This window comes from Copadichromis virginalis, linkage group LG3 (genome assembly GCF_057382275.1).
Source record: "Copadichromis virginalis isolate Kocher_CV1m ecotype Utaka linkage group LG3, C_Virginalis_male_GT1.1, whole genome shotgun sequence".
In the NCBI taxonomy this organism is placed as follows: Eukaryota; Metazoa; Chordata; class Actinopteri; order Cichliformes; family Cichlidae; genus Copadichromis; species Copadichromis virginalis.
In genome coordinates, this window is record NC_140620.1 from 9807279 (window position 1) to 9830729 (window position 23451).

The following is a 23451-nucleotide window of genomic DNA, read 5'->3' on the forward strand; positions in this document are numbered from 1 at the left end:
CTCCTCTATGTATGTCTCCTTCATCGCTTCTTTACTCTTTTTACCCTTCTCTTCTTTCACTTTATCTCCTGCCTCCTCCTATGTTGCCTCTATCTTCTTGTCTCAAAGTTTCCTTCATCCTTCACTCCTCCTTCGTTGCCTACTCTCTCCTTGTCTCATTTATTTCACTCTTCTTTATTTTCTTCTTTTCAGTTTCCTCCTTGTCTCTCATTGGTTCCTGTCTCCTCCTCCCTTGACTGTGAGGATTCGTGAAGGTGAAACATGTTCAACACAAACTGATTCTCCACACACATCTATGGGCTCAAATTGTGGTCATAAATATTTTGTACTTGTAAATCTGACCGACTAGTTGTGAACTGAGTTTTGTAACCTTGTAAACCAAAATATCTAAAACATTTATGTTTGTGCATCTATAGATGCAAATTGGTGTGTGTGCAAAAAAGATTTGGGTTTTTTTGTTTTTTTTTTTAAAGAAAGAAAAGAAAAATAATAATAACAATAATTATTATTGTTACCAGCCTAATAATAATTAGGCTGAAGAACCAACAATTTTAGCCCATAAGAACCATAAGAATGAACTACCTCCAGGACCTGAAGCTCAGTAAAGCACCCCTCCAACAGCCAAACCTATCTGTTCTCTCATTGGATTGTTACATTTGTGATTGACATGACGTTAACCAATCAGCTGAAAGGAAGAAAAATTCGGTCAAAATTTGTACTTTGAGGTTGTGTGATCCCCTTACAGTCTGAGCACACCCTTCACTCCCCAATATTTAAATACGGGGACCACTACCCGAGTCTGAGAGTCAAGGGCCCCAGATATGCAACGTTGCAAAGGCCTGTCAACCAAGTGAGCCCTACAACATCGAGAGCCTTCAGGAACTCAGAGTGAATCCCATCCACACTACAGGCTCTGCCACCAACCAGGTGTTTAATTGCCTCATTGATTCCAGACTCACTTCCCTTACAGAAGATCATCTGTGGGATTAAGGACGGCTTGAAAAAGTCTTCATACCCCTTGAAAATTTACACATTTTTTCACCTTAAAACCACAAACTTAAATGTTTTTATTTATGTTTTTAGTAATAGGCAGAGGCTAGCCTGTTTGGCACCCTGGGCAAACACTCCATTAAAAAAAGATGATCTGATGTCTTCTCTGCTTAATAAGGTAATTAAAGAAGCACTGACACATTTTTCTGTATGTTTTTACATAATTCCACCATTTCTGGTTATAGATGCAGAAACTTCATGAAATGAAAAATCTTCCTGATCACAACCTCAGTCTTTTTCTAAATGACTTCTGCATACTATTGTGAATAAAAAATGAAATCTGAGATTTGCGAAACAGTTCTTTCTGTTGTTATTTACATTTTACGAAGGCCCCCAGATCTTGTGTAACTGGGTTTGTAAAGGCAGTTGTTCAAGCTCAGCACAGCCTTGCAGTGACAGTCGGTCACGGGACTTTCATAGCGATCTGAAACTGCAGCTTCCCAGTGAGAAGCTTACAGGTAAAGTCACAGGGGTCATAATTTAATAAAAAGATTTACTCAATCTAGCCTTCCCTAGTTATTGTCTGTATCCTGTAAATGTTCTTTTATGTAGTTTTAATTATTTTATTTTATTGTTAAATAATCTCCTAGTCGAGTTGTGTTTGTATTTTCTTTTACATATTTTCACTGCACTGCAGCAAATTAGTGCGCTCCACCTGTTGGTGTCTTTATTGGCTTTTAATGTTTCCCTCCTATAAATGATCGTATTACTGTAAAACACTTTGGGGTACTGCTGGTTTTAAATGTGCTGTATAAATAAAGTTGTATTCTCTTTGTTATTTCCTGTTCTCAGAAGGAGCATTGAGCTGTTCATAGACTGCATGAACTGCAGTATTAGCAAACTGCACATATAATTTATGTCCACTCAGGACTGTATGCTTGTCTTTTCACGTTCATATGTATATTTATATTTAGTCCCATGTCTTTGTGTTCATCTGTTTATCTTAATAGTTTTGTTATCATATCTCTGTTTCTACACTGATTTTATATGTTGTTTCTTGTATATTTGCTGCTATGATAACTCAGTTTCCCTCTGAGATCAATAAAGTTTCTGTGATTCTGATGAAGACGAGTGTATTAGAAACAGCTCGTCCTTGTGGAGAAGCAGCAGCGTGACGAGCTGATGATGTTAACAGGGAAGTGGTGAAGCTGAAGGTATCACTCTGCTGTCGGTCTCCAACATGACAACATGCCGACTTCATCTGTCGCTCTGCTCCTCGGTGAGTCAAACCCTCCCTTCTTCAATTCTTTATCACAGCTCCAACACACACTAAAGGTCAAAGGTAAAGAGCCTATTTTCAGCAGCTGGAAGCTCTCGCTGATAGTTTCTCTCACATGAAATCTGTTCAGATCTGTTGGTTTTTTTTCCTTAGTGAGAAGAAGTGATCACTACTTCTTTTGTTTATCTAAGGCTGGTTGTATCTGATATTTGTTTGTGTGTTTGGACACAAATCAAGTGGTGTATTTCCTGTAAGCACCTCATATTTAACTCGAGTGTATGAAGATACAGCAAATGACAGAAAACTGTTTCAATTGCATAAACTCTTTAAAATTTAGAAGTTTAACTCTGCGTTTCTCTGTCCTGTAATCTGGACTGACTCACAGAGCTGAAGCTTCATGTCGTGTCTGTAAGAGAGGAAAGTGACCTGTTTTCATCAAACATTAACCTTTACTCAGGAAACCACGGCTCCTAGCTGCATGTACCACATGTTCTTCTTATCTGCCTGTTGTAATCATCACTTCCTCTGTTCAGACCAGATTGACTGAGTCTAACTAAATGACTGAAGATAGTTGGTTTTTCAGAATTAAAGTTGGATTTTCCTCATTTTCTGTACGCTTTGTTAATTTTCTGATGGCGATTTAGACGAGCGGGACTCAAACGACTGTAATGTTTACTAAACAGATTTTTCAGGTCGCTCACTCAGCAGCTGATATTGCCAAAGTCGCCTAACTTTAATCCAGTGATCTCGGTGGTTTGATGGTTCATTAACTCTGATTGCTTTTTTAAATGTCTCTGTTTTACTTAGCCAGTAAGAGCTGATTGGGCCTAACCTACCTTTGCCAGCACTGGCTATGGGAACCTGCTAATGTTGGGTTTAATGTTGTGATTAGTAGAATCTGTAGTTTTTTACTTACTGAACAACTACTTAGAAACCTGCAGACGTATCAATATAAAAGAATTAGGGCCTGCAAAACAAGCAGGTCAACCCCAGCAGTTTTAACTGGTCCTGATATAAAACTGCTAGGACAGGTTACTCTCTCCTGGGAAGTTGGCTGCAGCCATGCGGATTTCTGAATGGAAGAGATCCATGTACACGCCGATTTTTTAATCATCCAATGCATTAAAAAACAATAGTCATAAATAAAGTGTTTTGGCTTGTGATTCCTAAATAAACACACTAACACTAGCTACACATTTTTAAAGGGTGCAAATCCAAGTCTCCTATTCAGTGACTCTGGTCTCCAGAGCTGAAAATAGGTTTGAGGTTCTTTTGAGAATTCTGAAGTTGGTTTAGTCTAAAATGCCTGAGTTGAGAGCAGGTTCGTGTAATTTGAGAATTTCTACCTAAAAAAAAAATTAAAAGGAAAAATAGACCATTTTCCATCCCCAATATTTGAATCCAGAGAACAAGAGCAATAGAATAAACAACATCACAATGATATATGGGAATATAACAGTTAATACTAAATGTTAAACATTATTGTGCAGCACATAAGATCAACAGAACACAGTGTGCTTTGAGGTAGGAGCCAAAAAGGGTGTAGTTTGTGGGTGCGATCACCCGTGTGTACACCTGTGAGCATGGACGCGCTTGTTTTTAAAAGGTTCCTTCATGTAATGATCTGCTAGAGGGTGTGGGGGGGCCACAGCCCCGTCCTCCAGGGCATGAAGCAGGTATGGAGGAGATCAAAAAAAAAAAAAAGAAAGAGCTGAGGAGAGTCCCAGATGAGGGCTCACTCAGCAGCCGCGGAGCAGAAGCCAGGGGGGGTTGCAGTGACGCGCCCGTGAGCTCTGCCGGTAGCCAGCTGTGCCTGAGTGACCGAGCCCCAGGCCCAGAGGTCGGTTGCACCCCACCTCCGAAGTGGCCCGAGCGAGCCCCAGGCTCCAGGCCCCGATAAGCACCCACCAAGGAGTGAGCCGGCGTGTACCTGGACGCCCATCCCCAGACACAAAGAACCACCAACGCACCGATGTCTGAGGGCGTCTGCCACCGGATATGAACTTTTTTCAAGACAGTGAATCTTGAAACCAGAGAAAAAATAGAGAGTTTTAACTTGTTCCATTGGCAGATTTTTTTCACTTATTTCAAGCTAAAATATTTATTAGAATTCAAATTTAGACAGAAACAAAGTGAATAATATTATTTTATTATCACGTTGATGCAGCACATGGTTCAGTTAGCTTTGTATAAACACGTGTTAGAAATGTTCTTCAATCAGCTCTTTTTACTCTCATTTCACAGCCAGTACTTTTTACTTTTACTTGAGTAAAGAAGTTGAATTAGTACTTGGAGTATTTTTAACAGTAGTACTTCTACTTCAGTACAGACTGTATGTACTTTTACCACCTGCGTCTGAGACCTCCTTCAGGGTCCACCTGAAGCTCTCAGTCTGCTGTGGAAAAAGGAAATCCAGGTGAGTTTCTCCTGATCACCTGAGGCCGTCATTACTGTTTGAACTTTACCCACACACCACTCCTCACTCCTCCCACCCGCTGCACACAGTCACTGAGTACAGACCGGCTGATTCCTGTAAAGGGAGAGGCAAGAAGAGGCGGAGCAACAGCTGAAAAACAAGAAGTTCAACGTCATTTTGCAGAAGTGAAAGTGTGAGAGAGCAGCAGCAGAGCTGCAGTCGAGTCCTGTTTGTCTCTAAAAGAAGATTCACTGGAGTCCATCAGGTTCCTCTCAGCAACAGTGGTGAGTGCAGCTGATCACACTTCCTGCTTCTACACAAATCTTCACTCTGTTCACTTCATCAGGGTCTAGCACTTACATCACCACGGACTGCCATTTGGCTTTTTCTACCTTTAAAACCCTCCTACCAGCCAAATTGCTTTTAGCTAAGCTTTAGCTTCAGGCAAGTGGAAGCTAAATTGGCTAGTTCTTCATATGTATATTAGGTTGTTAGCTGGGAATTCTGGAGGGAGGGGAGTGGGGGTGTGTGGATGAGGGGGTGGGGGAGCTGCTAAAAGCTGTGAACTTCCTTTTGTGTTCGTCTTGATGCATTCTCAATCATCCAGGGAAATGAATCTCCAAAAGTCACCAACTTGGAGTGTTTCAGTTTGCCATCTTAGGGAGAAATCAACACACATGGGTGTATGTCCTTTGTTGCTGAGATTTATTGATAAAAACAGTACAAAAAATCAACCATTTGTACACATTTTTACAAATAATTATAAAAAGTGAGTGAGTACATTTCAACATTTTCAGCAATCACTCACAATCCTGGCACTGCCATGGTATCTGTAGTCTGCATTTACCACATGTGTATCTGTTGCAGTGAACACATCGCACAGTGGCATGATTGTTCTTGCATCTGTGTTTGACCTGACACATGGCTCTTTTTCCAGGGCTCGGTGTGGAGGGTTGTGTCAAAGGCAACTGTTCTTTTCTTGCCTTCTTCGCAGCTACATGAGAGTGAGCTAACTCCCTTGCAAGCTCCACCAGGAAGTCCACCCGTCTTTCCTTCGTCCCGGTGCATGCTTGATACAGCACATGTGCATTCAGTGCTGCCATGTCAATCATGTTATAAAACACGGCAACTGGCCAGCGCCGTGTTCCTCTGCGGACAGTGTACTCCCGAACCATCTGGTCCATCACATCCACGCCACACTTTGTTTTGTTGTAAAGGGTGACAGTGTTTGGCTTCCTTTTGGTAGTGTTATCAGTCTGAACCACGCTGTGCATGCTGCTAAGAATATAGACTGTCTTCTTCCGTTTGGCCGCATACGCCGTCAGCGTGGCAGCAGAGGTTGAAAACACCTAAGAAATAAGATAAATTGTTATTTCCATAGCACTTTTACACACAATGAAACACATAAACATAGAACCACAAAAGACCTGCAACATACCTGAGTGGTGAATTCATTGCGATCTGTCTGTCTAGTGGATTGAGGAATTTCCCTGCGAATCTTGTTGACTGTGCCGAGGATGGTGGTTTTCCGTCTAAGAAGTTTTTGCGCAAGTGAAAGCGATGTGAAAAAATTGTCCGTGGTAACATTTCTGCCCTTGTCTAGGAATGGTTCCATCAGCCTCATTACTACATTTTCAGAAAGTCTCTCCCCAGTGGGACGACTGGGGTCCTTGCCAAGATATGGGAAGACATTGCAAATGTACTTGGATTTTAGGTCGCAAGCCACCCAAAACTTGATCCCAAACTTGTCCGGCTTACTTGCAATATACTGCAGGAAACTGCACCGAGTCTTTGATGGGAAAAGCTGTTCATCAACGGTGATATGTAGACCAGGGTTGTAGCACGTGATGCAGTTGGTGACAAATGATCCCCACAAACTGGAAATTGCAGCGAACTTATCAGTCTTTGCTCGATCACTGCGGGTGGACTTGTCATCAAAGCGTAGGTGTTGCATGATTTCTTGGAAGCGGTTTCGTGCCATAGTTCCAATTATCTGTGGGTTTCCCAGGTTTGCTGACCAGCAGTCATTTAGAGATGGAACCCTGTAAACCCCCCGCAAGATGACAATTGCAATAAATGCCATTAGTTCAGGGAGGTCCATGAACCAATGAACATGCTCCGTTTGCTGTGCATGTTGAACAGTCCATTCTTGAATGCTACGAAGCATGTCAAGAGTGATGAAACACAGGAAGCTCCGAAGGCGACTCGTGATATTTCTCCTGGCCTTAGCCGTTGGCTCTCCATCTGCAGCGTACGCTTCTATTGGGGTGAAAGGGAGACAGGTCCCCACCTGTTCTTCACGCCACACTGTGCCATCTTTCGCTGTCTCAGTCCCCAAACAAGCTCTCTTTTTAGGTGCAGAAGCAGTCTCCTCATCTGCAGTGTGAACAAATTCAAATTGTGAGCAATGGGAAGGTCCAGTATCTCCTCCTCTGTATCAGAATAATGTCTGAAATATCTTACTTACAAACTACATCCACTTACTTATTTGAAATGAAATAGGAAATAACATGAAATGCAACTAACCGGAAGACTGATCAGACAGCTCTGAGTCCGAATCCGGCTGAACTTGTAGGTCTTCTCCATCCGAGTCACAAGGGTCGACTTCCCTCAGGATCATTTCCAAGGCCTGCTGAGTGGTGAGTCTTCTCTGCATTTTCTTTCCTTGGAGAGGAGGTCCGTACACCACAGAATTCTTCAGGGCAATGAAGGATTAGGATAAGTGTAGTGAGATTGTATCATATATATAGGGCTTGGCTTCCTGATCAATGCTCCACTACCAAAAGGAAGCCAAGCCCTGCCACCCTTTACAACAAAACAAGGTGTGATCACATTGATGCCACAATGGACGACTGATCAATGCTCCACTACCAAAAGGAAGCCAAGCCCTGCCACCCTTTACAACAAAACAAGGTGTGATCACAGGGCTTGGCTTCCTTTTGGTAGTGGACAATTGATCAGGAAGCCAAGCCAAGGTAAATGCAGACTACAGATACCATGGCAGTGCCAGGATTGTGAGTGATTGCTGAAAATGTTGAAATGTACTCACTCACTTTTTATAATTATTTGTAAAAATGTGTACAAATGGTTGATTTTTTGTACTGTTTTTATCAATAAATCTCAGCAACAAAGGACATACACCCATGTGTGTTGATTTCTCCCTAAGATGGCAAACTGAAACACTCCAAGTTGGTGACTTTTGGAGATTTATTTCCCTGGATGATTGAGAATGCATCAAGACGAACACAAAAGGAAGTTCACAGCTTTTAGCAGCTCCCCCACCCCCTCATCCACACACCCCCACTCCCCTCCCTCCAGAATTCCCAGCTAACAACCTAATATACATATGAATGACTAGCCAATTTAGCTTCCACTTGCCTGAAGCTAAAGCTTAGCTAAAAGCCTACCAGCCATTTGGCTGGTGGCGGGTTTTAAAGGTAGAAAGGTAGAAGCCTGGGACTGCCAGCGCCACCTCATTTCTCCATGGTGCCACTTAGGCTACATCCACACTCGCCCGGATAGATTTGAAAACAGCGCTCCGCGTCCACACTAGTGTTTTCAGTCGTTTTCACAGAGTTGTGCGTCCACATTAAGACGGCTGAAAACGCTTACGTTCCAGTCCTGCGCATGCGTGAAACGCAAGACGATTCAACCGGTCTCATTTCTGTCTGCCGCTTATTCACTTTCCGGCTGTTTGAAACGTCGCGGCAAAAGGTGGAGGAAAAGCACCGAGTTTTAAAATGGACTAACAATGAGGTGGAGTTGTTGCTGCGAGTAACACAAAAGTACAAAGTTGCAAAAGCGAGAGAGAATTAAAGAATTTGAAGAAAAGCTCTGTGGAGAGAGAGCGGCCTGACCAGTTTCTCTGACTATGATACTGTAAAGCTGACAACATGATGCATTTACTGTGGTGAGTGTGCAAAGACCATGGCAGGTGTTGTGCCAAGGTAGGGATCCCCAACAGGATCTGTTTCCCTGCGTCAGGAACATCGGCTGGGCAGGGAAAGCGGACCCAACGCACTCCGCCTCCATCACGACCAACTAGACGTGGAAGGAGTGATGTTTTAGTGACAACATGAAAGATGAGTGTGACCGTTCAGTTTGTGGGTTACAACAGAAAATGATACATTTATTGTTCTCGTGTGTTATCGGACGGGATCATTTTAACAAACCGAGGACATTTTCCTGATAATTATCTGTATCCTCCTGTAACTTTACTGTTTAAAGAGCTAAAACCTCCAACATTTCAGGATCAATAAGTCCTTATAAGACGTGTTTGTGAGCTAAAAATCAAGAATGTGGGATACTGTTTGTCTGTGTCAGCCAAACAACTTCACATCTTTGTAACGACTGTTAAAAAGATGTTCATCCTGTTGATCCTGTTCATCTGGACGCTGCACTGTACAGCAGACACGACGTTGTTCAGTTTGTGTTTGAGATGAACCAGTTTGTCTCTGAATGTGTTGCTGGGTCTCCACCAGTTACTCTGACAACTGAAGGTTCAAGATTTTTATTTTGACATTTGCACACAGGACCAACAGTCCATGCACAGTGGAATACTTGTGCAGAGCTTTCCAAGTCAAATCACACTTTAACAATATAAAGACAGAAAAAGCAGAAGGATAGAAATGAAGTCCGGAGTAGGGTAGTTGTACTATTTTCTATATACAAAGAAAAAGAAGAAAATGTACAGAGAGTGTGTAGTTCTCTACCTCTTATCGCACTCACAGTGTTGCACATTTGTTCCACAGATCTGTTTCACAAGTCTGTTGTGAGTGTATTGCCCGATGGTCAGTGAACCGATGATACATTCAAAGTGAGGTTAAGTAGTGCTGTGTTATTTTAAGTGTTCAGTGTGTTTTTGTTTGCCGTCAGTCTGACAGTTGTGGGGAAGAAGCTGTTGAAGAATCGTGTTCTGTGTGTGATGCTGCTGTCTGCTCTGTTGTGTCTGAGATTGTATGTGCAGCTTTGTATGTGCAGGTCCATGGATGCAAGTGTTGTTCCCATAATCCTCTCTGCAGACTTTATGACTCTGCAGAGCCTTCCTCTCTGTCTGTGTAGTGTTTCCATACCAGACAGTGATGCCTGCGGTGAGGATGCTGTCTATCAGTCCTCTGCAGGCCTGGGTGAGAGGGTGGTGGTTCATGCCAGCTTTCCTGAGCAGCTGAATGAAATAAAGCCTTTGCTGGGCTTTTTTCACAGTTGCTGTAGTGTTGAGAGTCCAGCTCAGGTCTGATGTAACCTGCAGTCCCAGGAATCTGTGGCTGTTTGTCCTCTCCACCTCCGTCCCTTTGACGATAAGATGCTGCAGGGGAGGGAGTTCTTCCAAAAGTGCAGTATTCATTCCTTGGTCCGTGTTGAGGATGAGGTGAAGAAGCTTCTGTGATGAGTAGAAACTTAAAGAAGTCCAGACGCTTTTCTCTCCAAGCTCCTCAGACTACTGACGCTTGTTTCTCTCTTTGTAAAATGAAATTTAAAGTGAATTTTGAATCAAATGTTTCTCTTCTTTCTCCCTCAGAGTGCAGACATGTCTGCTGCCAGCAATCTGCGATCTGAAGATCAGTTTCTGTGCTCCATCTGTCTGGATGTGTTCACTGATCCAGTCTCTACACCATGTGGACACAACTTCTGCAAAACCTGCATCAGTCAGCACTGGGACATGAATCAGAGCTGTCAGTGTCCCATGTGTAAAGAGACTTTCTACACTCGACCTCAGCTGAAGATCAACACTTTGTTCTCTGAGATGGTTGCTCAGTTCAGACGTGAAGCTCAGCAGAAAGCCAGCAGCAGCAGCTCAGAGCAACAAGCTGCCAAACCAGGAGAAGTTCCCTGTGACGTCTGCACTGGAACCAGACTGAAGGCCCTGAAGTCCTGCCTGGTGTGTCAGACCTCCTACTGTCAGACTCACCTGGAGCCTCATCTGACACTGAAACGTCTGAAAAGACATCAGCTGGTTGATGCTGTGGAGAACCTGGAAGGCAGGATGTGCACGAAGCACGATAACCTTCTGCAGCTGTTCTGTAAGACCGACCAGACATGTGTCTGCATGCTCTGCCCTGTTTTAGACCACAAGAACCACGAGTTTGTTCCTCTGAGAGAAGAATATGAAGGAAAGAAGGCAGAGCTGGAGAAGACAGAGGCTGAGATTCAGCAGATGATCCAGAAGAGACGACTGAAGATTCAGGAGATCACAGAGTCGGTGAAGATGAGTAAAGATGCTACAGACAGACAGAAAGCAGAAGGTGTTCAGGTCCTCACGGCTCTGATGGAGTCTGTTGAGAGACGCCTGAAGGAGCTCATGAAGGAGATCGAAGACAAACAGGAAGCTACAGAGAAACAGGCTGAAGGTCTCATCAAAGATCTGGAACAGGAAATCTCTGAGCTGATGGAGAGAAGCTCTGAGGTGGAGCAGCTCTCACGCTCTGAAGACCACCTCCACCTCCTCCAAAGCTTCTCCTCCCTGAAAGCTGCTCCACCCAGCAAGGACTGGACAGAGGTCAGAGTTCATCCACCATCATATGAGGGGACTGTGGGGAGAGCTGCGGCTCAGCTGGAGGAGACAGTCTGGAAACCCATGAAGAAGAAGCTGTTTGAGGCTGAGCTGCAGAGGGTGCAGCAGCATGAGGTGGATGTGACTCTGGATCCTGATACAGCTCATCCTAATCTCATCCTGTCTGATGATGGAAAACAAGTTTATCCTAGTGATGTGAGGAAGAAACTTCCAGACAACCCAGAGAGATTTTCTCTGTGTGTTTGTGTTTTAGGAGAGCAGAGTTTCTCTTCAGGCAGATTTTACTTTGAGGTTCAGGTTAAAGGAAAGACTGAGTGGACTTTAGGAGTGGCCACAGAGTCGATCAACAGGAAGGGACAAATCACAGTGAGACCTCAGGATGGTTTCTGGACTGTGAGGCTGAGAAATGGAAATGAGTACAGAGCTGCTGCTGACCCTTCAGTCCGTCTCTGTCTTCATCCTGGTCCTGAGAAGGTGGGGGTGTTTGTGGATTATGAGGAGGGTCTGGTCTCCTTTTATGATGTAGGTGCTGCAGCTCTGATCTACTCCTTTACTGGCTGCTCCTTCACTCACAAACTCCACCCATACTTCAGTCCCTGTTTCAATGATGGAGGTGAAAACTCTGCACCTCTGATCATCTGTCCTGTCAATCAAACTGATCAACGACTGATTTTATTGGATGAATGATTGATTTTTCTTGAAGGGAACAAATGAACATGTTGAGTGTAAATCCTCTACAGTCTCCATGTTTCTATAGAATCTGATCATCAGGACTCTGATTCACACTTTGATTCTCATGGAGTTTGATTTGAACAGAAGAAAAGTTGAATCAGGAAATGTTCCCACTGATGGAGACTCGAGCTGAAGAGCAAATATCAGAGAACAAATGTCCAAAAGCTTCATTTCCAATAAAGTTTGTTCAATGCTTTGAGTGAATCCAGACTCATGTGTGGCTGTTATACGGAGCATCAGAGTCCAGCTGAGTTATGTTGGATACAAACTGCTTATTTTGGCTCTGTGAGGAGTTTTGTTCACTGAAAACTGATGAGACGAATAATATTCAAAGAACTCTGTAGAGATTCATGCATCCATGTTCTCCACCTGCAGGTGTGGAGGAGAAAGGTGGAGCACAGGCTGCTGCATCCTTCCAGTCACATCATTTTGATGATTATATTTGCATGTTGTGATGATTTGGGTTAAAGACAAACAGAGTTGAACGGCTGCAGTCACAGCATGAAGACGATGCTGAAGCTGAGCTGTCAGTGAACATGTTTCACTGTGATTTGATTTGAAGAATAGAAAGTGTGTGTGGCTGCTGACAGCTGCAGTCTCTGCTAGTCTGCATAACACACACACAACTTTCCCCCTGAGGCAACGATGCAGCAACAACACAAAGAACAGCTGCAGACACACACACGATTGTGCGCTCCCTTTCAGTCTGAACTCTCAAACACACAAACAAACTCTATCAATGTCGTACTGTTAAAGAACTCCTCCTTCTTCAGTAACAATGATTTGAGGTCTCTACCAGTGTCTCTTGTTTTGACCTTTGACCTCTTTATTCCTTATAACCAAAAAACCCTTTTATCTGATATTTTCACCTTATTGATTGATTATATATATCTATTATATTTTCTCACCTTACCTTATTTTGACCTTTGACCTATGTCCTTGTTAGCCTTGATCTTCCTTCATCAAACGTGAAATTTCTTTCACCTTTGAACTTAAAGCTTAAATCAAACCTTTGTTAAAAAGCTTCTTACCAACTTGTAATTCCAACTCTCTGCATTAAACACGTATCTTATCATATAAACACTGGATCACTGAGAGAACTTTAGGCAGAACCAAATGAAGCAGCTGACCTCGTCAAACTCACAGCGACAGTAACTGACAGTGAATTATTTTAATCTTCTTCATTGTATTTGTTAGAAACGTTTATTTGGAGACGGTTTATGGTTGAGAAATGAACATTCAATGCACGGGCGACAGATCTGGTTGACATTCCTGCTGTCAGCATGCCAATTGCACGCTCCCTCATTGCTTGTGGCATCTGTGGCATTTTGCTGTGAGACAAAACTGCACATTCCAGGGTGGCCTTTTGTTGTGGGCAGTCTGAGGTACACCTGTGCACTACTCATGATGTCAGATCAGCATCCTGATGTGGCACACCTGTGAGGTGGGATGGATTATCTCAATATAGCAGATGTGCCCACTACCACACATTTGGACTGATTTGTGACCACTGTTTGGGAGGGATGGTTATATTGTGTATCTGGAATGAATTTTAGGTCTCTACATCCATCCCATGGGGAATGGGAGCAGTAACAAAGGTGTTGCGTTTATATTTTTGTTGAGTGTATATATCTTTCACTGAGAAGCACAGTCTGAGCCCTGCCTCCTGATCCTCTGCCTCCACCCCTGTATTCCTCCAGGACACACCCTCCTTCTGCTCCACCCTGATCACCATGGAGACACAGGGCCAGGGGTTGCCGGAGTCTGCTTCTTCTTCTTCTCTTCTCCTCCTCTTACTCCCAGCAGTCTCTTCTTCTTCTTCCACTGTCTGCTTCCTGGCAGTGACATCCCCTCCTGGCTCCTCCCCCTTGTGTCTCAAGTGTGTCTCCATGGCAACAGATGGACTCAGGCTGTGCAGGTGGTCCAGAGAGAACTGCAGGTAAACCCTGTCAGGGCTCTAGAGTGCGACCAATTTGGTCGCAAATGCGAGCAAATCTCTCCATGGTGCGACTAATAAAAAATACTTGGTCGCACCGGTGCAACCAAGTATTTTCTCGGAAAAAAAGTTTCAGCAACCCTGAAAGTCTCCGTGTGTTCAACAACAGGCACACATTATTATGCCCATGTCGTGTTCTAAACCAATCAGAGATACTCAGAGGCGGGGACCTCTGTGATTGGCCGTGGTCCAGATATTCCTGCAGACCTACTTGTGTTTACGTTTGAAAGTGCGGGCAGATAGAGAAGGGTGAGTAGCCCAGGTCAGAAGTGTATGAAGTTGGTATTGAGAAAATATGAAAAGAACAATTGATAACTTTTTCGTTAAGTTAAGGCCTGATCAGTCCAAAATTCTGAGCCAGCGCTCTGACACGGAGCCATCAACCTCTCCGTTTTTGTCAAACACTGGTCCGGAGACGGCATCAGAAAATGAGCCACATACGATCGACTCCCAGCCGGAGTCCACTGAAAGTAAAAGTGAGAAAATGTATAGATTTCGAATCGAGTGGCTTGACCAGTTTCCCTGGCTAAGATACAGCCAAGCTGACAATATGATGCACTGCATTTATTGTCGCGAGTGTGGAAAGACCATGGCCGGCAACACAGCATTTGTCACTGGTGCTAATACGTTTCGAATTGAAACGCTGAAAAAGCATACAGCATCGAGAAGACACATTATATGCCGCGATAAATGTCCCCGCTCCCCACTGCCTTTCAGCGGCAGGCAGGAGTAAACAGGTCATCGGAGGAGGCCGAGATGATCATTAAGTTTAACATCGCCTACAATATTGCAAAAGAAGAAGTTCCGTTTACTAAGTTCAAGTCAGAAATAACTCTTCACAGGAAAAATGGCTTGGACATAAACCCCACATACAGCAATGATGTTGCGTGCGCCCAGTTTATAGGCGTAATCGCTGACACACTGAAAAAAAAGACGTCAGTGGAAATTGCGAACAGTACATACATGGCCTTCCTGATCGATGGAGACACAGACATCGCCACAAAAGAATGTGTCATTGTGTACGCTCGTATCTTGCAAAAAGGAAGACCAGCGAATATACTGATTGGACACATTGAGGTCCAGCATGCCCATGCCCAAGGTAAGCCATGTCATGTCACGTAGCCTATGTATATGATTAATAATATTACGTCGTGTTCTTATCATTGAAAATTAAACATAGCAATAATACATGAATATAGAAACTCAAACTGAAAAAGACTGCATTGTAAACTCTTGATCTGATAAGTAAATGGTATTTTTTTTTAAATTTGTTTAGGAATTTATGCTGCCTCAAAGAAAGCATTTGCTGCTCTTGGGGACCAGTGCAGTAACTGGTTGGATAAAATCATTGCTATGGGGGCTGATGGAGCTGCTGTTAATTTGGGCAGCAAAGGGGGTGTCAAGTTAATCATTTTGAAAGGTTGTTAGTTAATCATTTACAAATCAAAAAAAACGTGAACATGTAAAACTGCGGTGTTAAGTAATGCAGTTTAAAAATTTGGGTACGCCTAACTTTTGTGCTTGTACGCCTAAATTTTGTGCTGGTGCGCCTAAATTTTATTTTTAGGCGCACCAGTGCAACCATGGCAAAAAGTTAGTCTAGAGCCCTGCCTGTGAATTGAACCCAGCTTTATTTAACTTGTAATGTTTACAACCAGGAAGGAAGCTCACATCCTGAACCAATCAGACGCCCTCTTACATCACAGAGAATGGACCAATGAGCAGTCAGCATGCTGCAGGTTGTGTGTGTGTGTGTACCTGCAGTGTTTGTGTGTGATGAACCTGTCCTGATCCAGGGCCCTGTTTCAGGAAGCCGGTTTGGAAAACTCAGAGTGAAAAACGACACTCACGGTTGAGTAACCCCGAACTGTCCAACTCGGAATATTCCGTTTCAGAAAGGCTGATAACAATTAGTTCAGTCAACGCGGAGTTGCTTTAACCCCAAGTGAAGCGCGCGGACGAGGATACATAAAGCCCTGATAAGCGGAGCACAGATTAAGCGAGTCACCATGGAGACGGAGGGAAAGAAGGCGCGGTCAATGTATTTCACAGCGCTTGAGGCCGAAATTCTGATGGCAGTATATGCCGATAACATGCAAATTCCGCGGAAAAAAGTAACACAGCCACAGCTGCAAAAGCATGCATGGCAAAACATAGCCGACAGAGTCAATGCGTGAGTGTTAATTTAAACATTGATCTAGGGATTTCCACCCATTTAACACGTTATTTTATCATATGTTATTTTATTTGTTATTTTATACATTTTATTTTGTGATGTGATGTGAGCGCAGGTGCAACCCAACAGGCCCCAAACGTTCCTGGCAGCAAGTAAAAATGAAATATAAAAATATAGTCCAAACAGGTAAGGTGTAATTGTATTATGAGCCATAGTGCTTGGTCTGTTTGTCCCATGTAAATCAATTGCAGTTAGAGGCTACATTAATTTTCTTTCTGTAAGCACTTATTGAAATTATCTGAGCACATTACAAGTACATATTTGCTTACTCTGTATACTCAAATGTGACCCGTTATAGCCAACAGAAGAAAAGCGGAGGCCCGAAAAACAGGTGGGGGTCCTCCACCACCACCACTCACAGAGGCTGAGCAGTTGGCCCTCAGCCAAAACAGTGGGCGCCCTGTGGCCGAAGGCATCTCTGCGGGGACATCCTCTGAGTCAATAACCCCGCAAGACACAAGTGCCTACATAGGGGGTAAATTCAAAATAATACATGATGTGCATACATCCTTTCTTCACAGTCACCTTTGCAGTGCTGCTCATTCATTTGATAAACTCTTTACCATAATGGATTATTTTGTAGTGAAGTTATTTTCCTACTGATTTTGCCTTCCCTCAGTCTTGGTTGTCTTTGAGAGCATAATGACAATGAAGTGTAAGGTGATTGGTATGTTTGTTAATTGCCATTTGGTCCCTTGTAAGTTTAAGTGACCTTTATAAACCTCATATTCTATCAGTTGATGGTGATGGTGTACTGCATCTGGTGCAGCCTCCTGTTGAGCCAGACCAACATGCAGTTGTGAGTAATACTCCACAGATTATATGAGTTTACAGTAGAACAGCAATGTTGTTTATTTCTTTACTACAGGAAAATAATGAAGAAACATTGACAGCTGTTACAGAGGAGGAAGCAACAGAGACACTTTATGAGGTTTACATCTTTTAATACTTTGTGTACAGGAAACACAGGTGACCAATAAAGCCAGTTGAACAAAAAATCTGTTTATTCTTCTTTCAACATGTTGAGGTGATGGGTCAAAGGAAATGATTGTGACATATGGTGTCTCTGACTGCGCTTCCATCTTGTATGTCCGTGGGAGGGTCAGGATGTTCATGGTTTGGATCACTGCTGATGTTTGGTTCAGAAGGACAGTGTTCTCCTCTAATTGTGGCAATGTTGTGAAGAATCACACATGCCACAATAATGTCACATGCCCTTTCTGGGGTGACCCTGAGTCTTTGCAGGCACTGGAACCGGGCCTTAAGCATTCCGATAGTCATTTCAATTCTGGCTCTTGTCCTGCAATTAGCCAGATTATATCGCTGCTGTGGGCCCGGTTCAGGGTCAGGGTAAGGGGTAAGCAAATAGGGTAAACATGGATACCCCCTATCACCAAGCAAGTAGCCAGTGAACTCTCCTAAGACAGAAGGGTACACTTCAGTTCAAATGTCCCTGAAGCAATTGGTCTTTATATATTTTAAAGTATTCTCAACTCACCATGTCCAAATTTTGTGCTCAGTGTACATTCACGGAATATTTGTGAGTCATGGACAGAGCCTGGCCACTTGGCTTCCACATTTGTGATAATGTTGGCAGCATCACATATGATCTTCACAGTGCAGAGAACACAAATTAGCATCCATTACTATGATGAAATAATTTGTTAGTTTGAAATGCTACAGGGAACTATGTACCTGTACATTAATGCTGTGGAAAGACTTCCTGTTCACATAGTCTCCTTCATTTACTGAAGGAGCAATGATTGGAATGTGAGTGCCATCTGTACAGCCAATCACGCCTGGGAACCCTGAAAATAAATGTAAAATTTAAGTAGTAGTCCAAGTATCACCACATCATAAATTTAGTTTTGGTCATCCTGATACCTGCAATTTTGTGGCATCCCTCTTTGATGAATCTTGTGGGTCTATGACCGGGGAACACCACAAACGAGTGCAGGAGACGTTTCAGTGCAACTGTAACATTCCTGACTGCCCGACAGACGGTAGCCTTGGAAACGTGCTCAGCGTCACCAATATTATACAGAAAGCTCCCGTTTGCAAGAAACCGAAGTGCAATACAAATAATATGTACAGAACTGAGAGAATGTCCGCGATGTGTCACATGCGTAATATATGGCCTGAGGATGTTATCCAAATAAATTATAGATTGTGCTGAGAAACGGTAACGTTCGCACAGAAAATCATCAGGAAATGATAAAATGTCCAAACGCGCTCTAATCACTCTCTCCCGGCGGTGAGCTCTGCAGAGAATTTGGGCTTCACGATCTACTGGCTCTTCAAGGAAGGGGCACGCCATGTCTGACACTTCCTACTGTCAGGTTTCCGACAAAGGGGCGGAGACAGTCAGGGTTAGTTGTAGTAAACCTGCTAGGGGGCAGGTTAGCTTCACGGAGTGTGTCGTCATAGTGACTCACTCAGGCTTCAGCTGAACTCGCTTTGTGAAACCGAAAACCCAGAGTTTTCGTTAACTCAGGGTATACTTACTCAGTTTTTCCACTAAACCGGCTTCCTGAAACAGGGCCCAGGTGTTGGTAGGAGGGGAAATCTGATTGGAGGAATCTCTCTGTCACCATGGTGAACTGCACCACACCCACCAGACAACCTGCAGCACACACACACACACACACACACTAAAGAATAAAGTATGTATATGTATATGTATAAACAATGTATGTGCAGCCTGCTTCTATCAGACTTTATCAGACGATGATGGTAATGATGATGATAAAATGTTAATTTAAAATGTTTAAATAACATAACAAATATAACAAAATGTTTATTTCCAAGGTGATGGCTGTACAATTAAACTGGTTCCGTTTAAACATCAAGGTTTGGTTTTGTGTTATTATTAATCATTAATTCCATCATGGTTTATCATTTAAATTCATGATTCTGTGTTTCTAGCTCTCTAGTTCTTATTTGTTTTGTGATTTCTAGTACTTGGGTTTTCTTCCTGTAGCCCTCATGTTTACTCAAGGTTTAGTTCTGTCTTCATGCTGATTTTCTTGTTCAGTCGTGTCTCATCTTGCAGTTTGTCAATCCTGTCCCTGTGCTCTGTGTTCCCTCTGTTCAGTATCAAGTCTGTGCCTCATGTGTTTCCTGTATTATTTTGATAGTCCCTGTCCTGTGTGCAGTGTGCTTGGTTTTGCTTCCCTTCTGTCATTAGGCCTGATTTGTCCCAGATGTGTTACCACCTATTCCCCATCTTCTCGTAGTCCTGCTTGTGTATTTAAGCCTTGTGTTTCTCTGTTAGTTGTTGTGTTGTACCCTCACTGTACTGTGTTTTGTTTTCTATGTGCTTCTGGTAATGTTCTGGTTCACTCTTTCCTGGTTTGATTTTCTAGTTTCCCGGGTTTCTAGTTTGGGCTTAAGTTTTGAGTTTCTAGTTTTGTTTTCTTCTATTTCTATTCGAATGTTCTCCAGCAATAAAGCTGCCACTTTAGTTAATCATTCTGTCTCTGGGTCCTGCGTTTGGGTCCTACATCCTGCCTGCCACCTCAACACCTTTAATTTTACAGCTTCTTAGTTATTATAAAGTGCTGCAACTCATAATGTTTTCTAAGATAGTAAAACCAGATTTAAACTGACTACTTCTACAAAGATGGAGCTACAGTGATGATATACATTTAGTGTTTGGACTTGGACACATACAGTCTGTTTTTCCTTATAACTACATGTGAGTTCAATTAACATTTTGTAGGAAAAGGGAATTTGTTTTTTAAAAGGATTATAGATTCGGAGCTGAATTACCCAACGGAACATCTCATTCACTGACGTTTGCTGGAGAAGCTGCTCTGCCTCCTTGTGATGGAGCAGCAGCGTGACGTACTGAAGACTGTTAACGGGGAAGTGCTGAAGCTGAAGGCGTCTCTCTGCTGCTCAGACTGACGTTCAGTCGTCATCCAGACAACATGAAGACTGCATCGGTCTCTCTGCTCCTCGGTGAGTCAAACACTAAAATCATCGATTTATTTATCACAGCTCCAATAAACAATATGGCAGGAAAACAACCTTTCAGCAGTTACAAGCTTGCAGCTACTGACTTTAAAGTTCATGTAAAAATTCTGAAAAGTTTCGTCAAGGCGAGAGGAACAGTTCATTCTCCTTCTTATGTCTTTCTGGTTTCATTTGATTGGTGGCTGTGAAGTTGGGCAGGAACCAAGAAGTGATGTTAATGTTGAATAATGGAGCTCACACTTTTAACTGAAATGTATGAAGAGTGATAGAAAATGGTTTCAAACATGCATGATGAAAGTTTTTCGGTTTAAATCGATCTCATCATCACTGCAAACCTCTCAGAGGTTCAGACTCTCAGCAGTTTAACCTGGAATCCTGCAGGAAAGTCACCATATAGTCTGGACTAAGTCAGCGATTAAACTTTCTGCCCAGCTAAGTGTCAGTAACATGAAGACCAAAAGAACAAAAGAGACTTGACCTCTTTTCATCAAACATCTCTTCAGTCAGGAAACCACAGCCTCTGACTGCATGAAGCACAGGGTCCTCTGACTGCGTCCCCTCTTTTATCTAGTCTTCACTTCCTCTATTCACAGCCAATTTTCCATTAAGAGGACTGAGTGTATTCAAACAACCACAGACGGTTTTGACTGTTAAATTTCCCATTCCCGTTGACATGATGACCTTTAAACAGCAGCAGTGTGGGAGTGAAACAGGCCGCAAATCTGAAAATGAAAACTGTGCTTTTGAAGGGTGGCTTCTTAGTCCCACACTTTCTTCTCTGCACATGAATGAAAGCTCATCCATGCACAGTTCCTTCTCCATTGTTTACAATGCTGTGCACTGTGATGTTTACCGTTGATTGCCATCTGATCAAAAAATGTATAGAAAACAGGAAAAGACAGGCTAACCTGCGTTGCTGTCTCGGTGGTATTTTATAACTTCCTGTTCCTGTTACAGTGCACGGTGGTGTTTGTGTAGTTTAATCTGCGTGGCTCACAGATCTGGCAAAAATACAGACCTTCCATAATTAAGTAGAAGTACAAATACTACTGTTCAAAAATACTCCAGTAAAAGATGAAGTACTGATTCAACTTATTAACTCAAGTAAAAGTAAAAAAAAAAAAGTACAGACTAGGAAGTACTCAAAGTACAAAGTAGTAGCAGTAAAACCCTGGCTGATTGTGACCCACACCCATTATCACACCTTGGCTCATGTGATTAGGTAGAGGATCATCAGGGGGTCCATTGTCCCTCTCAGTGGGAAACTCCCACAGAGCTTAAATGTGGGTCTCTTCACCGTTTGATCCTAGAACTGAAGAAGCTTCTCAGATGAGAGGTGAAACGTCTTCAAGCAACTCAAAGAAGTCCAGACGGTTTTCTTTCCAAGCTCCTTAGGTTGTGGCAGATACTTCAGGAGATTAAAAAGTTTCCTGAGAGAAAAAAAACAACAACAAAAACAAACTGTGCAGCCTCAGTCTTTCTTTAAATGACCTCTGACCTTCAGTGACCTCTGACCTGTTGCAGGTGTGTGTGTGCTGCTGCTGTCTGCACTGACTGTTTGTGCAGGTGAGTAGATGAAGTGCACCATGGTCCAGGACAAACACTGAGTGTAAACACTGATAGAAACTGTCCGTCTCTCCTCCAGTCTCTCTGAACAAAACACACAAAACATGTTGCCAAAACCAGAGTGAGCCAGCGAGGCACGAGGACCACGACACAAAGCACGTGCAAACTCCAAAACACATTTCTAGCTTTAACTGAACTTCCAAACAGAGCAGATCACTTAAATTACACAATTGAAAGCATGAAAGCATGTGTGTATTGTTTGTGTATTTATACACAAGCACTCATATATATTAAAAAATATGTTCATTTACCTGTTACTACCACACACCAAATCCGGTTGTTGGTACTTGCTGGATTGTGTAGCCTCTAGGTAACAAAAGCTCAACACTGCGCCCAGCATCCTGGAGCACTTCTGTTGTGTTTCGTACGTGCTTTGTCTGTAGGGACCACCGTAAATATACTTTTATTTATTCACTCCACATAAAATGTAATAAATAAATCATATAATACAAAAACTAACTAGTCACATTTCAACTTTTAACTATTTAAATTTTCAGCTTTTTCCTTTTACAAATTTAAAGTGAAACAACACAAAACACTGCAAACCACAACACAATTAAATATAAATTATAATATGAAAACAAAAAGAAGATGCACATTCTCTGTCATATGGACCTGCATGAATAAACTTTCTGAATCCTTTATCATCTGCAACTGAAAATAGTTGTGGATGATTACTATACCTTTCTAATGTGACGTTGTTGTCCCTGGCTCTCTTTCTCTCTCCCTCCCGCTCTGTTCCTGAGCTACTGAGTGTCACTACCGCCCCTCCCCCCTCTGCTCAGTGAAGCGGAAAAAAGTGCAAGAGAGAGAGGGTGAGAGAGAGAAAGAAAAACCACGGCTCGCGATAAGGAGCCGGCTCGTGTCGTTCACGTCAAAGAGTCGGCTCTGAGAGTTTCCTTCGCGACCGACACATCACTAGCTGGGATAACCACATTTACTCAGGGCCTTCTTGATGTGATGTTCCTCCTGGCTGCTGTGTCTGTGGGGATGGTGTTCGCTCTGTGTTGTAGCGTCCTGATGACACCCAGTTTGTGCTCCATGCTGGCAGACGTCTTCGGTTTAGAATCTTTTATTATTTGTCTCATGTTTAAATCCTCGTCTTTCTCATTCCTGCAGAAAGGACGCTGCCATCAAGTCTGAGTCAAGCCACCTATCAGGATATGAACTTCAGACAGTCAGCCAATAAAATTACAGATACACACTCACATGTTGTTTTCTCCAGTCCGAGGACACTGCAGGTACACATTCAGCTGTTATCCAACAAGTTATTGCTTCACAAAATATGATTATGACCCTTTGTCCTCTGTGGGTCCTTGTGATAATTTCTTTGCTCCTCTATTCTTCTTGTCTTTCCATCTCCTGGATTCTCTTTTAACCATCTACTCGTTCTCGTTCTCTTGTGCATCAGGGCTGAGTTATTGATGGAGTTTCCCAGATCAAATTTAAAGGAGGATGGGAAGAAGAGGATTTTCTCTCTGCCAGTCCCGTCAGCTCCCTGCTAAGATTTAGAGCTTGTCCTGTTTTTCAGTATGAAGGCCCTGCTCATCTGTTTTTCTTGCCATTGCTTAAAAAGTGTACATTCTGCATCCAAATGTCCAGCTGCCTTCAACTTTGATGTTTGTCTTGGCCAAAAATAAGCCTTCAGTTTATTCCTTTGTTTAAATAAAAATCTCTTGCTGATAAA

At 42.9% G+C, this 23451-nt stretch overlaps 1 protein-coding gene and 1 long non-coding RNA gene across 2 annotated transcripts; both read left to right on the top strand.

Moving 5' to 3' along the window:
• The first annotated feature begins 2120 nt into the window (after positions 1-2120).
• On the top strand, positions 2121-12132 carry LOC146712658 (E3 ubiquitin-protein ligase TRIM21-like). Its single transcript, XM_085452127.1, has 2 exons — positions 2121-2269; positions 10204-12132. The coding sequence occupies exons 1-2, from the start codon at positions 2231-2233 to the stop codon at positions 11881-11883; spliced, it is 1719 nt and encodes a 572-aa protein (XP_085308253.1). The 5' UTR covers positions 2121-2230; the 3' UTR covers positions 11884-12132.
• A 10788-nt stretch (positions 12133-22920) lies between these two features.
• Positions 22921-23451, top strand: LOC146712659 (uncharacterized). The gene is made up of 2 exons (XR_014919064.1): positions 22921-23005; positions 23176-23451. It is a non-coding gene; the product is annotated as an uncharacterized LOC146712659 (long non-coding RNA).

Coding starts and splice junctions, on each gene's coding strand:
- LOC146712658 (XM_085452127.1), top strand. CDS start 2,231: ATGACAACATGCCGACTTCATCTGTCGCTCTGCTCCTCG. Junction 2,270..10,203: donor ATCTGTCGCTCTGCTCCTCG/GTGAGTCAAACC, acceptor TTTCTCCCTCAG/AGTGCAGACATGTCTGCTGC.